Here is a 17,324-nt window from a genome sequence, read left to right on the forward strand (position 1 = left end):
GCAAACACGGCTGATAAACAGGGCAATGATCGCATTAAAATGCGCCGGCCGGCTGGCGGGGGCGTCACACGGCAATGTTTTACAAACGTCCACGTGCCAGTCGCCCAGAGACGCATTGGGCAGCAGCGCCGTCTCGACGACGGCTGGCAGGAGGCAAACTTGGCGAGCGAACGCGGCAATCATCGCGGGCGGTTTGGTGAATCAAACCCACGGCAATCACCGATGTGGGTTGGCTCCCTGATCCGTCTCGCAGTGGAATTCTACACTCCACGCTGCTTTGAGCAATTTTTTACTTTTGACTTTTTTTACTTTTTTTTGCATTTCACGTCTGAGCAGGAAGTATTCACTGGTTGAAAGTGTTCATCTCAAGGCACCTTGCGGTGTTGCTATTCATTGTAAAGTTAAGTTTTCCCAAAAGCATTCCAACCTGCTCCCATCCGCCTCGATCTTTCATCGTTATGCTGTCTAAACTAACTAAACTTTTGTGTTTTACCAGGCAAGGCCCACTGAGCTATATAACTTTTTTTCAGAAGCGACCTGGCTATCATGTTGAAATGTGTAGAAGACAAAATATCTAAAAACGTGTTTCTAAATGTGGAGGGAAACACCAGAGGACCTGGAAAAAAAATCAACGCGACCACGGGGATAGAGAGACATGCAAACTCCAAATATACAGCAGGCATCAGGGTCGGAATCGAAGCCACGACCTCCTGTAGACCAGACAAGGTAGTTAACGTCTCGCCTTCAATAGCCATTCCAGGTCCACATGCTCTGCTGTGTTTTACCTCTGACACGTATCAACAATCGTTTAGCATAGCTGTTGAAATTGACTTTCGCTTTGCTAACACAACACTCCGTACGCTCCCTTCGGACGTTACCGAGTTCAGATTTTTTGTTCCATAAACACTCCGACCCTCCGAGCGCGAACAAAACGCAGAGTGGTGTGATTGTGCGCGGACGTACGCTGGCAAGTCGTTCCGTTGCCGACGTAACCGGGGCCACATGTGCATCTGTGGCTGCCCACGGTGTTGGTGCAGATGGCATTGGGGTCACAGTTGTGGGTTCCGCTGATGCATTCATTGTGCTCTGTAAAAAAAAATACCACACAGACAATACACACGCGCATAATACAGTATGTCATCATCGTAAAAATTGCGGCAAAAGTTGATTAAATGAACAGGGTAGCAATGAGCGAAAAAATTGGAATAAAATTCCCGAACATTGTAAGGGGGGGGGGGGGATATAAAATATATTTGTGCTATGGGTAAGTAAAAAAAACATCTTACTGCTTTCAATGACATCTGGTCTGAATCCGTAATCCGATTAAAAACAGAAAGTGTAAAAAAATATAAATAACACAATCCATAAAGAAAGCCACTACAACTACGTCTCCTCCTCCCCTTCCCAGCCGGGCACAAAGAGAGGGAGTGCTTCACGAGATGGTGCGCCGAAGAAAGCCACTACATCTCTCGGCGTCAAGGAGTGCGTTAATCCGCAGAGAGCTTTACGGAACAACAAACAAACAAACAGAAAAAGCGGGTGTCTGCCGTTTTCCCCTTTCCGACACGAACGCTGAAAAGCCTGGTGGTGGTAACCGATGCAAATTTCGTTTTGCACCAACGGCGTAAAACTCCTTTTGTTTGACGACTCCATTAATCCTCCCCCACACACCGTCAGCGAGGGTGACCGTTAAGAGCCTCGTTTCTCCAGGGTGGTAATTAATGGGCTGAGAGGTGAGGCCTGCTATCATTAGGTTGCACTCATTCCAGAAGCAATAACTGCGCAGAAACTTATCGAAACAAAGGCAGAGAGACGAGATTTGGGTCTCTTAGAGTCCCCCCGGCATCTGCTGCTTTGTGCTGAAGCTGTTTACCCCAACAACACGATTTAGTTTTCTGAATAAGCACTACCGAGCACCGTGCATTAATTAAAAAACATATATAGACATAAAATGACTGCTAATCATTCTCAGGGGTCATTGGTTTTACGAAGACATCACCGTGTGTTTATTTTGCGATAATGTTGGCAGTGGTTACGCACGGCACGCATACCAAAAGCCCAACACGTTCATCAATAACACTGGGTGGTTGGTAGCGATGGTACGGGGATTTTTTTCTTATTTTTTTTATAACATAAGTTCGAAGAATTCAGTTGGCTGGAAGGAACCATTTATTTCCCCCCCCCCCCAATGTGAACGGGGTACTGACAAATGGCGCGACTGGAACGCCGATTCCATTGCCACCCAAACCAGTTCCTCATCTCTTGGAATTTCTCATTTACTTGATACAGCAAGCGCGCTGTGAACGGTTCCACCTGAACACGGAAGCTTGTGTTGCCTGCGAAACGTCGTGATTTTTATTATTTTATTTTACTTTTATTAATTCTAATTAAAATGTTTTACCTACGTGACTTTACCGAAAAAACCTAACAATACAGTTCCTCATCGCGGATCCTCCAGCCTCGCCGCCTTTCTTCGCCCTGCCACGCCATCGGTGGGCCTCGCTGAACATGCTCTGGGGCAGGGCGAGGTTCTTACTTGCAGGGACGTGTGGTCAGGGGAGGCAGGGGAGGCAGAGCCTCACCTGCCATACTCCAATGAAAAAAGCTGTTACGAAAAGTAAAAAAAAAGGAATAAATTCAAATAAATATTAAGATTTTTGCCACTGATCTGTGTTATAAATGTAATTTCTGTACGATTCCAATGATATTTATAGTCACAATCGCCAAATCTGCGGAGTTCCACTGCAAATACAGGGAGAGACGAGAGGTGAGGCAGCGACGAGCTCAGCCTCCCCTCTGATTGCGCAACCCCTCAGTAACTGGATGGAGCGCGGGCAATAAGCGCGTGCCTGTTACTATCTCTCTGTATGTGTCACCAATGTAATGTTTGTAGACCCCTTCATTTCATGTCCTCGCCTTCCATACTCCAGGTAACTTATTTCACGTACGTGCATAAAGATATTTAGGCTCGCTGGTCCCGTCATGAAACTGCAGTGAAAAAGCACCAGGGGAGGCAGCTATCACACTGTTATGTTATCCGACTCTCTGTTGTATTACATTACATTTATAAGTATACTAGATTTGTGTTTCTATTTAATTTATACCTGATGATGATTGCTTGTGTTGCAATCGAAACGTCGTATGCTAGTATTTAATTTAATTTATTATTTTATCTTTATACGTGACTTTACCGAAAGAACCAAAGAATAATTCCTGCAGTCACGAAACCTCCAAATTAAGTTTGAGGGGGACGTGTCTAACACGCCCCCCTCCGTGAGGACACGCCCCCCTCAGTGAGGCCACACCCCCTCCGTGAGGCCACGCCCCCTCTGTGTGTGAATCTGGCTCTGACACTAGCACGTCCACTGCTCTCTTGTGCAGTCAACCCTCTCCAACGTTCGGGGTATTTGTGACCAACCCCAGACTTTCAGCTGTGGCACTGCACAAACAATGCCGCGTGATGTCGATGACCGTCCACTGATTATGGTCAGCGGAGGTCTCTTCGGGAACTACACTTGGCCACGGAGGACGCTGGCGCGTGGCTGGGCGGTCACGTGCTCGCTGAATGAATCAATAACACCGTGGCCCTCAAAGGAGAGACGTTTTTAATCGGTGACCTTTCAGGCAACAGCCGCAGAGAGATGAGGCGTGGTCCACTGTCCAAATAGTAAATTGTTTATGTTTCATTGTATGTATGTATAACGTATTCGCACCGTACGTAGCCAACAAGCTACGAAGAAGGCCCATCGCCTGAAACGTCGCCTATTGTATAGATTCTATTTTGACGGCAGAGACGTGACGGCGGTCACTTCGGCCCTCATGTTTCAGTTTGCCTGCTTCCGATGCATAACGAGCACATTTCATACGGTTAGTTGCAAAAGCGACACCTTTTAATTGTTGCTTAGAATAGGGAAAATTTTAAGATCCTGGCCTGTAGATTTATTAAAACTGTTCATCATTTCATAAGCCAGTTTGCAGCATATCTGTTTAATTGGAACATTTCTTTTCCCGTGTCATTCTATTAGAAGGCCCTTTCTCAGCAAAAGCACACAATGTGGTGTTAACGTTATTATCGGAATGATTAACTCTGGCGGGATAAGCAATTATCCAATACGGCATTATATATTCCAGAATAAAAAAAAGAATCCATACTTGCGTCCCTTCACCTCATCCACATTACATCGCTTCCCGCAGCCATAATGAAAGAAAAAAAAATGTAATGAAAAATTATGCCGAGTGTGATACAATCCCCCATCCGACGCTTGTTTTGCGCGCTTGCAAAAACGTTCCGTTATCTCAAAGTTTCTGACGCTACTCATGAAATGCACGGGGCGCGAAAAGCTGGAGCAATTTTCTGCAGAATTCCAGTCGAGGTTTTCTGTTCTTTTCAAACAATGTATGTTATTTATCACCTCACGAACGTCGTCGCTGAAATTCGCCAGCCAATGTTACAAAAGACTTTTGACGAGATGCGGCTTTTCACTTGACGTAATTTGATTCGTGTAAATATACACCGACAACTTTGCTCATGCTTGTCAAGTTGACTCGCTAAGCACATGCTAAAATCTTCTTGGTTTTTTCGGTAAAGTCACGTAGAAGGGAAGTAATAAAATAATAAAAATAAAACATAAAACAATTCTCACGACGTTTCGGCCACAACGCAAGCAGCCGTCTTCAGGTAAAGAATGAGAACCTGTCAAGCTGGGAGCTTATATCTACGCTGAGTTGGGGGGGGGGTGTAAGAGGAGCGCCTTAACAAAGGGATGTGCATATCACATGCAAAAAATTCATTAATTATAATAATCCTGTTTGCACGGGCAGCAATTTAAGAAATTCCCTCATGCTATTAAGGTAGCGATAGTTTCAAAAAGACAGCCGCAGCATTAATGAGGTCACTTCCCTTGAGTCAAGAAAAAAAAGTCAATACATCAATTAAGGAGTTATACAAAATCTATACGTAAAGGTCAGCTTAAAAAATTTAATAAAATAAAATACCTTTTGAAAACAAGATAACGGGTGGTGTGATTAATTCAATTACAGCTGAAAGCCGGCATATGGGAAAGCTGGTCAATAGAGTGTGGCAAACTATAAATTAAAGGCCACCCTTCATATTAAGTTGGCTTCAGTATGGACGGCGAAGCTGGTGTGTGGAATAATAAGAATTCAAGAATAAAATGCTCAGATGCATTGCACAATCCACCTCTTATTAACCTCTTTCTACTGCGACTCTTACAACGCCTCCCCCCTGTATTTAATGAGCATTTACTCACAGAAAGTGCCACCACATTTTGCCCATTATAAAGAAATATATAGTTTTACGAATCATACATTTAACGATTATATGGGTTGTTTGTCTTTAACGCGTTCGGTTTTGTAATCTGGGGTTTCTTTATCGCGCGGTGAGCTTTAGAGCGGTGCCCTGTGGAATTAACTGCCGAACGCTGGCGATGGAAAGCGAAGCCCGACCGATGTTATGACGGAGAACATTTCTACCGACCTAGACGCAATAATCCACAATAACAGATGGCCCATTACGGGGCGACAATGACGCCCTACAACTCCCCCGACAAACCACCTTCCTCTGTGGAAGCAGCAAAGTGCGATAAACAACATAATATTCCTGCAAATTGACCCCAAACGTGGTTCAAAGAGCACACTCACGCGATACATGTTCATGCATGCCTTCCACTTGCCGAGAGCCGTCAAGTGCACGTGGCCTACTTAGTGCGGAGTTATCCATTCGGGACATTGCAGGTGCCACTCAAGATAAATGTACCGGGCCTTTTGTCGAATTGGGCCTAATGCATGTCTCACCGCTGAGATGTTGGTGAAGACAGCCTCGTCCGGATTGGACCTTTCAAACGCGCACCGTTGGCTCACGCGCACAAAAAAATGTTCACGTTGCATTTTGCTGGCATGCGGGCCTCGTGACATGGTAGGGTAGGGCAAGGGGGTTGTGTTCTCGCTGTTGCCGTTGTCTTTCGTGTCCGAAGACGACGCCGCGGGCGGTGCGACCGAGACATGCAAGGCAGGTCTCTTTCCCACGTTGGTTGCGCTTGTAAAGGGTGACGAGATGGTGGGGGAAGTGGTGGGGAGGGAGGGGGGGCTATAGCTGTTCCATGACCACAAGCTCAGGTCTCTCCCCTCCAAAAATAAATAATTACAACCAGATATTCGTGGCCCAATTTCATAAGTCTTTGCAATATTTTACATACAAAGCTGTCTGTTACCATACAATTTGGATAACGGTGACATTTCGGCAATAAATATCGTACACATTTAACCATTTTCTATTTAAAAACAATGTACTAAAAGTAGGGTAAATCGCGATGTAGTTTGGTGGTTTCCATCTAAGCCACCTATTTAATTTAAGAAGAAAACAAATACTTCCATCAGGTATTTGTCCCAAATAAATATTTGCGAAAGCAGGCGCCTCGTAAACATTGCAATGCCGGGTGCAATCGAGGCCTGGACAAAGTTAGGTGGTTAAGCCAACAGTATAACATACCAGGGCCCCACGTTTCTCTCTCCCTCTCCGTCCAAGTTACCCGCATTGTTTGTCAATTTCGACGCAATCTACTACAAAGGAAACTTAAACGCCGCGATCGAACGATAATCCTCGCTTCGCGTAAAAATATGCCCACGTACAATAAGGCTGCACCATCGCTAATATATTTCCACCGGTCTCTGGAGAGGGGATGATTGATGCCCCTGGGCTGAGGGCAGCGGATGATGACAGCCACCCACCGAGCCGCTCTGATTATGGCAGATTTGACGGAGCAATTACTGGTTGGCAAAACACCCCCCCCCCCCCAAAATAATTATCGGGAAGAGTACAGCCCACCCCGACTATCCCCCGACACCCCCCCCCGCCCGTTGCCTCGCAATGCCGCATATAATCAAATCAAAATGGGTCACTGCGGATAATTGCACGCAAGGTAAAATAAATTAAACATTACGTGTGGGACTTTTCCTCCCCCCCCCGTCCCCAGTTTGCTCCAGCAAGCCCTTAATGAGGCAACGGTTTGCAAGGAGTCTAGCGGCCAAGATGTTTCGCGGCTCTCCCAACGTGTTAATTCTAGATTTGAAGCTTTCGCGACTGCAAGGATTTATATTCTTAGGTTTTTTCGGTAAAGTCACGTAGGTAAAAAATTAAAATTAATAAAGTAAAATAAAAATAGAATAAAAATCACGACGTTTCGGAGGCAACACAAGCTTCCGTCTTCAGGTGGAAACGTCGTGATTTTTATTTTATTTGTATTTTACTTTTATTAATTTCAATTTTATTTTACCTACGTGACTTTACCGAGAAAACCTAAGAATATCTCCCAACGTGGTTTGGGGGTTGCGCGGCGCGCATGTTGTTCCGTACGAGTTCTGACGTCTCGCTCCCGCGTGTTTTCAGTCTCTTCAGAGTCTGTTCCGCCCGCACACAACCAGTGAGCCAAATGCCATGCAGCGCAAATCCGATAACCTATACCAGGGGTCGGCAACCAAAATAACAAGAAGAGCCATTTCTTTCCAATTCGGTACAAAATTCAGTATTTCAAGAGCCGCAATGCATCTATGTACATACGTACATATCGTCAAGAAGCAGCCCGTAAAGAGCCGCATGCGGCTCCGGAGCCGTAGGTTGCCGACCCCTGACCTACACGGCTGACGTTTCGTTATATATTTTTGTTCACAGGGTTGAGTTTTGGCGATCGGTGTCTTCCTTTGGACCACGGTCGCCACGATATCGTGATATCGTCTTTCACGATATCGTGATATCGTCTTTCACGATATCGTGTAAAGACGATATCGTATTTCACAATCGGCTACACAATCGGCTATAGATTTTACGTCGGGCTGATTTTTCGCGATATAAGTTTCCCGCAATTTTGGATCTGCATAAAAATGTATCGTGTTGTTTTTGTGCATTGCTGTACTAAGTACAAATAAAATATGACAGTACTTAAACGTTCTTCAACTGTAGTTTACTCACCCATACGCCTGCCATAATTAATTCTTACCCTTACAATTGATGGCGCTTATAATGCATATGCCGTCAGTTACACTTTAAATAAGTAAATTATTAACCAAACTACCTGAGTGATAGCATCATATGATTACCATGCCATTAATTACTGTGAAATAATGTTTCAAATAGCAATTAAATGGATAATTGCTATTTATTAATAAATGTATTATATGAGTTTGCTATTTCGTAACATTTTTGTCAGGAAAAAATTTACATCGGAAAGATAAAATTGGGCAGTGATAATCACGATTTGAAGATATTTTGAAAAACTGACGATAATGTTACCGAGGCCCTCACATCGCAAGATATATCGACGGATTGCCATATCGGAGCAGCGCTACTTTACTTAGATACGCCTCTGAGATAATCGTGAGCTCCCACCGACGACTGTCATTGTGGGCTGTGGGTAACGCACGTTCCAAATACAATTCAATTTCAGGTTCATCCAATGACCTTTATTTAACCAGGTGAGGGCCCGGGGAGTCATTACATCATTTTCAAAGGCCACATGGGGTGACCGTGGCTGATATTATGAAAGCCGCCGGGATAAACCTGCAAACATTTGAGATCAGTATCGTTGCCATCTTTGCAATGCTCCGCGAAATTTGGTGCGAGCTTTTTTTTTTATGAGGTCGGTGAGGCATTTGGGGAGACCTTCATCCGGCAGTGGATTGATCATGAAACGTATTTATTTTTATCTTATCAAGGAAACCACATCTCAAGATTGTGTCAGGGTGGCTCAGAGATCAGAGCACTGGGCCAGGCACCGCTGTGGAGATATTGGGTTTGAATCCGGGCTCTAACTGCTCATGATTATTCTAGATTTGAAGTTTTCGTGACTGCAGGGATCCATACTCTTTGGTTCTTTCGGTAAAGTCACGTAGGTATAAAACATAAAATAAAAAAAACTAACAAAATTCAAATGAAATCACGATCTTTTGATTTAATATTAATTTATTTTTATTTTGAGTTGGGTGGCACTGCTCTGTGAAATGTCCGAATGGATTCTTTAGTCTCATGACGTGCCGCCGATAGAGCAATTCTGCCTCTCTACTGCTGGATGACAGCCTCCCCATGCCTGTCCCTGTCACCGGGGGGTTGGCCTGTGGCCATGCTTATCCACGCTGGTTGGTGCGGGTTGGTGAACGCGGAGGAGCATAGAAGTACGGTCCAGCAAATGGCTTAGCTGCACCGCCCCTCTAGCGCCCAGCGTATTGCGCAGCCCCACAGCCACCGACGACCACTCCGCTTGTGCACGTTGTTCAACCGTGCACACACCACCCACACACCGGGTCTCAACCACGATCTCCCAAACATGGGATGCGATCAGGCGCGTCAAGAAGTGGTGGTTTTTTTTGTTTGTCACAATCGAACGTTGAAACGTCGTCGTCGTCGTCATCGCCGTCGTCAGCTGCCCGCTCCGTGACTCACCGGTGCACGAGTAATCGTCCACGCGCAGGAACCCGGGCAGGCACTCGCAGTGGAACGAGCCCGCGGTGTTGGTGCATGCGGTGAACTCGTGGCAGTAATGGGCTCCCGCCGCACACTCGTCCACGTCTGCAGGTGCACACACCCGGGGGGGGGGGGGGGCCCACCGTCCAATTAACACCGAGCGCGGACGACCGATAACCGTTCATCAAAGGGGCACTAAATAAATAAATAACTCGGCCGCCCTCCCATGCCCCTCCCCCCCCAATCCGCCTCCGTTACGGCATCCTGACCAACGGGGTGGAGCGGGAGACGGCCACTAAACGTGTCGCGGGCTCGTGATGGAGATACGCAAGGAGCTTGTTAAGGGCAATGAAACCGCCTTCGCGTGCACCGGATTTAAAGAGAGAGGAAGAGGACGATGCCTCCCGCGTTCCGTCTCCTCACTCGCTGATGTCTCCACGAGCTGTCCCAAGGCACCGTTGCTGCAATGACGGCGGTGTCGATACAAACACAAAAAAACGTTCACAACTCTCGGCGCTTCCAACGAGGCGAGGGGCAAGTGACTGTCAATCTCTTCGAAAAGTTTTGCCGTTCACGAAATCACAGCTCACAAAATTGCGGACGGCACACCGTTTTAAAGAAGCTGCAGTAAAGTGCCCGAGAAAAAGGCTTGTCTTGGCGATCTCTGTGTGATTTTGATTCTTCTCGCCATAAGAGTGCAGAAATTTCATTTTTTTAAGTCATCATCCTCTTCTTCATGAAGGGAAATCACTTGAAAAAAAAGGATGAGACGATTTTGGGCTCGTGTTTTTTTGCGAACTGCGATCTGAACTAGGCGACCTGAGCTTCTGTTTCTTGCCACGGCCAAACGTATGCAGCAAATTTTAGCTGTACCTCTTCCCACGAGAACTCATTCGTAATGTTCATAGAAAAGATGTCCTAATGTTCCACATTTAGACGTGTGCCATTATTTAATGCACGACAAGTACAGACTTTGCAATAATTTAATGTTCACAGAGGCAGGGATACTTTTCTGTTTGCGTGAAAAAAGACGTGGATTTTTTAAATATTAACACAAGCGTAGTACTTAACAGTCTTAAAAAATGTAAGCCCTCTGAATAAAACGAAACGAGCAATAATGAGGAGAGTCGCTTTGCCGAGTATGGGTAAAAGTGTTTTTTTTTTGGGAATTTCAGCCAACAGATTTTGTGCAGATATAAATTGCTGCCACCCAGTGGAGTTCAGGGTGGGGGTGGGGGGGGGACACGCGGCAATCCGGAGCTCTGTGCTTTGATCTCCAAGCGCAGCAGCTGAAACACTGGGCAAGGTTTCTTAAATCCCCCCACCGGATCTCGAAGGCCAAGCACGGTCGAGCGGCTGATCAGTTAGTACTTGGACAGGTGGCCGTCAGAGGTTGCCAGGTGAGGGCATGTGTATCAATTAATCCAATAATTTATACAATTAACGCATCATAGCATCCCTTTACCAATGGGAGCCACAGTTGGCTCCCAGGTGTTAACTACATCATCTCGTTTACAGGAGGTTGTGGGTTCGATCCTAACCTTGATGCCTGCTGTATATTTGGAATTTTCATGTTCTCCTCATGTCGTGTGGATTTTTTTCCAGGTGCTCCAGCTTTTCTCTCCACATTTAAAAATATGCGTTAAGTATTTGGCTGATGTAAATGTCCACGTGATAAGCCACTTCGTTGAGCTATCATTTGTGGCCAGGTCGCTTTTGAAAAAAAAGTTCATACCTCAGTGGGCTTTGCCTAGTAGGATGGGGATGGTTTAGTCCTATTGGTATGCTTTTGGGTGATTTTTTTTTGCCTTCCATGTACTTTGCACTCCTATAGTGTGTGTTGTATTGTTTGTTGACGTGGCGTTCTTACCCGCCCCTCCTGGACATCTGTGATCAAAGAGCCTTGTAGCTCATCGGATTCCTCCGGGGTAAATAAATATACATGGCCACACCACAGCTAATCGATGAGCAGGTTGTGTTGGTGGGGTTAAAGTGTAGGCACTTCCGCCCTTTTAAAGACATCTGGGCAGCGTAAAAGAGTAGACCGACAGTGCACCATAAAGAGGCTCTCTTAAGAGCTCCTGCCAGTGGACGTCCGATTGCCAGCAGTGGCATGAGCAAACACTTGCAGGGCTGAACCTTTGCCGTGTCTTCAACGAGCACGCTCCCTGCCAGAACCCTCAGTGAACTGGCACGCCGCTCAAACAATTGCACACGAGAGCGCACGCGCGCACACGCCAAGCATTTTAAATTCACTGCCGAGCTGCAGACTCTTGGCACGTGTGGCGTATCTACCCCCCCTCCCTCACTCTCGCCACGTGCGATGCGATGCCGTTTCTCCCAATAGCCCGTGAGAGTTTCAGGGAATATCCACGGAGCCGCTGAAGTCTGCAGTCTGTCCGTGCATCGCCAGCACACACGCGATACCAAGAAGATAATGGCTCCCGGCAGGACAAAAGAATACGAAAGCAGATATGTTTCCCAGTCTCTCGCTATTTCCGTCCCCCTCTCTCTTTCTCTCGCCTTTGAAATACAATGAGTCTGGAACGATCAGCCGGCACGTTTGCTTGCGATACATGTGTTGTACTTTGGTCGGGGCTCGTGAAAGCTTTAATTGGATACCCCCTCAAAAAAGTTAACTCACAAATAATATATGTATATTTTTTTACAATTTTCACATTTAAAACAAAGAAAGAAAAATAAACGTCTTGCTCCACCCCGCGGGGATGAACAGACGGAGTCTACCCCTGACCTGGATGATGAATTCACAACCTCCCGACTAAATTTCGATTTAAAGCTTTCGTGACTGCAGGGATTCATCTTCTTGGTTCTTTCGGTAAAGTCACTTCCCTTCTACGTGACTTTACCGAAAGAACCAAGAAGATGAACCTCCCGACTGTGAGCCACCAGCCCTACCGCTGAACCACCAGGCTGGCCTTGGCAATAGTTACACACACGGTATTATATGGATCACCAACTCTATTCAATGCCCCCCAAAGCAATGAAATGCCAGGGGGGTGGAAGAGAGGCTGTGTTGGTGTGTGTGTGTGCACTGATGATGGCATGTTTGGGCAAAGCAGTGGGGGCATTAAACTCTGCAATGCATCGCAGCGTGTGCTTTGAAAACCTCTTTGGCTCGGAGATCCACAAGAGACCATCAATCGTGGGACGCGTTCCTCCGCACAATTCCTTTGTACACCTCACAACCGCTGCGATTCGAGGCCAAACTGATGACACAATACGGTTGGTGTGTGAAAGAAAAAAAACCCAATAGCTGGAACATCAATAGCGGCCTAAGAGTAGCAGAACCCAGCGCTGCCAGCCAGCCGTCTCTGCTGCTGCTCAACAAGGGACCGCTGGGACACTGGCTCTAAAGTTCACGTGGTTTTGATGTCTTGACAAGTGCCTTTCTGTCGACTACCTGTGCGGATCATCGCGAGGCTAACCTAACATGAAGGAATCCCCCGTTTCTACCGAACGGTGTAATTGTGTTAAGTTGGCTTGCATTTTTTGAAGCTCACTACTCTGGGGAGCTATATGCTCCAAAAGCTGTTTGTAACCGCTCGGGTTGAATTTCTCAAATCGGTATTACTGGGAATGCTGCTTGTCTGGCTTGGAGCAGGGTTGAGTCTTTTTATTATTATCATACCCATATATACATATAATGAATGTTTAACAGGTTCATGTTAATGGTGAGGCCATAATAAGATGAGATATATGTGGCACAGCCAAATGAAATCCTGTAACAACATAGCAGACCATTCCGACTAAAATGAAGCACTGGTTAGTGGGGAAAGAGTGCATATATCTCCGCCAGAAGCTGAGAATGTGTATGTTGGTAGTCAGAATCAGAAGTTAATTTCCCGAGTACTTTGATGCGATAGAACTGCTCTGGGCATGGGTAAGAGTAGTCGAACTTGTTTTTTTTTGTAAGCACGATGCTATATTTCCAATGAATTGCACACTGAGAATAGATTTAATGTGTAGTGAAACATCCTTAAATTAGAGCATTTGTCATCTATTTTGCATAACGGCCATTGGAAGTGCTTATAAAAACAATGAAAGGCGTAACTGTAGCATGCATAATTTATGTCATTTTGTCCGCTCTGGAAACAAGAGAGCTGAACTCAAATAAGGATTTAAATGAGGCTTCTGTAATCTTTCTCTTTCATGTGTTGTTGGTTGTTGTTGTTGTTTTATTTTTCTCTTCTATTAAAACAGCCATATCCATACAGTTGTAGATTGAAATTCAAATTCAAAAGGCCCACAGCATGTAGCACGAACGAGTGCAACTGGGTGTAAACTTACAGAAGAAAAATGGGCTCTGTGCCTCACTGGCAGATCAACTTATTTACCACCATGCTCAATTCAGTCACAGGAGGCTGCAAATGTGCGTCTCCCAGATAACTGCGTAAAAGCGCGGTCGGCATTCAGTTGAATAATCACGAATTTATTCTTTGTGACCACGCCAGATAGCCTAGTGCATTCTTACGGACTAACCAAACGAACACGGAGTGCTGCGTGTCTGTCACTGCTGCAGGTTGATGAGAAGCCAACCATTTTGTCCGATGCGTTTGAATCATCATCAGCAATGATAAATCCACTGCCGGATGAAAGCCTCAGCAATCAGCCACCACCTCTCACAATCCCCACACTAGCCGCTGCATACGAGCTGATTTCATCACTCCATCTCCCTGGAGGACGCGCTCTCTCTCAGACGCGTTCCATTTCTTGGATGCAACTCCTGATATGATTCTTAACCATCGGTCAACACCTCTTGTGGCGATGTGTTCTGCCCATACCCACTTACTCCCTTCACCAACCTGTACTGAACAGCGTGGTGACACGGTCAAACAACCCTCACATGACCGACACACTTAAAGCCATGGGTTTATAGTTCATTTAACAATTGAGGTAATTATTGCAGTGGCAGACCCTGGGGTATTGCCTATTGGTTCCACAGGATTCTGAATTCCCAGTACTTTCCAAAGCATATTGATGACCTGAACCGTGTCTATTTTAAGCCAAACTAGGCACACATGTTTGTAGAGCAGCCTTTGACCCTATTATTGTTGAAATGTGAGCACAACATTTTTTATATGGTTCAACTTCCAACGCCGACATTGTATATTTACGCCACGCATTATACATTATCTTAATAAAATTAAATAAAAGCCGACGACGATGGTGACAATTACTATATAACGTTGCTTCTGATGATGATTGCAATGTTGATGATGGACACTGGGGGTGTATCTTCAGTTCGATTCAGAATCGGATCTATTATATTTTTTCAGCAAAATACGAATTGGTTTGGTGACACCGTCCGACTCTTTCCGAACGTCAATGATAACGATGACTGTGGCGGTGTTGTTCTATGCTCCCCAATGTGCACCGAAGCCGACTTTATTGAGGGCGACAATTGGCACATAAAATCGATTGATTGCCACAAACAGAAATTATGAAGAATGATAACGATGACACTGATGATGATGATAATGATGATGTTGATGATGATGATGCTAGTGATGTAGACAATAATGATGCTAATACTGCTAGTGATGACGAATATGATCATGCCAACGTTGAAGACAATGGTGACTATGCAGATTATGATGATGGTTATGGTTGTCAACTCTGAGGTACAAACAACTGGGACATATGAGGAATGAGAACATCTCACTTAACTGGGAGGGCAGAACTACATATAAACATATTCTTAGGTTTTTTCGGTAAAGTCACGTAGGTAAAACATCAAAATTAATAAAAATAAAATAAAAATCACGACGTTTCGGATTTTTATTTTATTTTTATTAATTTTGATGTTTTACCTACGTGACTTTACCGAAAAAACCTAAGAATATGAATCCTTGCAGTCACGAAAGCTTCAAATCTAGAATTACATATAAACATATGGTCTTGCGTGGTGCATTATTGCCAAAATTGAAATAAACCTGGACTCTTAAAGTTTTGGGAAGAAGTACAGATTTCCTTAGAACAACAGCTACCTCAACAAGAGGACAATCCTGGGGAAACCAGGAAAAGTGACAACCGTAACGATGGCCCAGATATGAAGAGGGTTGCCACCTCTGTGGTACAAAAAAAACTAGGACATCTCAGGGGAAAAAGTAGATGCAACTTTTCACGTTTAAAGTTCCATGAAAACGTAGAGAATTCCCACGACAACTGCCTCAAAGAGAGGACCATCCTGGGAGGGAGTGGGTGGGAAAACAAAACAATAACCCAGGACAGGTGGCAACCTTAGCCGTGACAGTGGCAGGTGGGCGGCAGGCTTTCACCTTGGCAGTAGGCCTCGTCCTCGCGGATGGGCGTGAACCCCGGACGACAGACGCATGCCGCGCGCGTCAGCAGATTCTGGCACTGCGAGTGATCGCCGCAGATGTGGCCCTCCCCGCAGAAGTCGTGTCCTTTGCACGCAAGAGGAGAGAGGGCCACATTGTCACGGCGTCAACGAAACTTTACGTACGTCGAACGTCTCGCACGCACACTTTGAACTTCTTTCGCACCGCGTGCAGCCGACCGTGTGCTTAGCGGAGGTGCGGGAGGAAAGGAGAACGAACTGAAAGACAAAAATAGGTTTTAAAGAAGTGAGTTTGTCAATCTGGATCATTTAAAAGTTGCATAGCTCAAGTGGATTCCTATTATCGGAACGAAGAGCATTCCAGACGGCCGCAAAGGCACATCGGAATGCACGCAATGCAGTGACCATCTTTATGAATAGTGTTATGATGATTGCATCTATTAATTTAATAATATTAATTCTTAAGGCGCTAAATTAATTGTGTGATGCGTAACTGCTTGTAATTCACGAGGATTCCGTGCACACAATCACAAAGGTGTCACAAACTGAACGAGAGTTGCACTCGTTGAATCCTCCGCCCATGTTGAGGACTCGGTGTCTAGCAGACTATTCAGACTGATTCTAACAGACTATTCAGACTGACTATTCAGACTCAGTCTATCGTGACTATTCACACTGAGCCTAACAGACTATTCAGACTGAGTCTATCAGACTATTCAGACTGACTATTCAGACTCAGTCTATCAGACTATTCACACTGAGTCTATCAGACTATTCAGACCGAGTCTAACAGGCTGTTCAGACTGAGTCTAGCAGGCTATTCAGACTGACTATTCAGACTCAGTCTATCAGACAATTCATACTGAGCCTAACAGACTATTCAGACTGAGTCTATCAGACTATTCAGACTGACTATTCAGACTCAGTCTATCAGACTATTCACACTGAGTCTATCAGACTATTCACACTGAGTCTATCAGACTATTCAGACTGAGTCTAACAGACTGTTCAGACTGAGTCTAGCAGGCTATTCAGACTGAGTCTATCAGACTATTCACACTGAGTCTAACAGACTGTTCAGACTGAGTCTAACAGACTGTTCAGACTGAGTCTAACAGACTATTCAGACTGAGTCTATCAGACTATTCACACTGAGTCTATCAGACTATTCAGACTGAGTCTATCAGACTATTCACACTGAGTCTATCAGACTATTCAGACTGAGTCTAACAGGCTGTTCAGACTGAGTCTAGCAGGCTATTCAGACTGAATATTCAGACTCAGTCTATCAGACTATTCACACTGAGTCTATCAGACTATTCAGACCGAGTCTAACAGGCTGTTCAGACTTAGTCTAGCAGGCTATTCAGACTGACTATTCAGACTCAGTCTATCAGACAATTCATACTGAGTCTATCAGACTATTCAGACTGACTATTCAGACTCAGTCTATCAGACTATTCACACTGAGTCTATCAGACTATTCACACTGAGTCTATCAGACTATTCAGACTGAGTCTAACAGACTGT

General features: G+C 45.2%; 1 protein-coding gene across 1 annotated transcript in view; it reads right to left on the bottom strand.

Annotated features, from left to right (window-relative positions):
• NELL1 (neural EGFL like 1) overlaps window positions 1-17,324 on the bottom strand; it is a 115,984-nt gene that overhangs the window by 27,846 nt on the left and 70,814 nt on the right. The window contains exons 13-15 of the mRNA XM_078601439.1: window positions 15,772-15,900; window positions 9,452-9,577; window positions 964-1,086 (exon numbers count right to left, since the gene is read on the bottom strand). Of these exons, the coding sequence (XP_078457565.1) occupies window positions 964-1,086; window positions 9,452-9,577; window positions 15,772-15,900 (378 nt within the window). The remainder of the gene's footprint in view (window positions 1-963; window positions 1,087-9,451; window positions 9,578-15,771; window positions 15,901-17,324) is intronic.

The sequence above is a fragment of the Lampetra planeri genome, chromosome 16 (assembly GCF_965212315.1).
Source record: "Lampetra planeri chromosome 16, kcLamPlan1.2.h2, whole genome shotgun sequence".
NCBI lineage: Eukaryota > Metazoa > Chordata > Hyperoartia > Petromyzontiformes > Petromyzontidae > Lampetra > Lampetra planeri.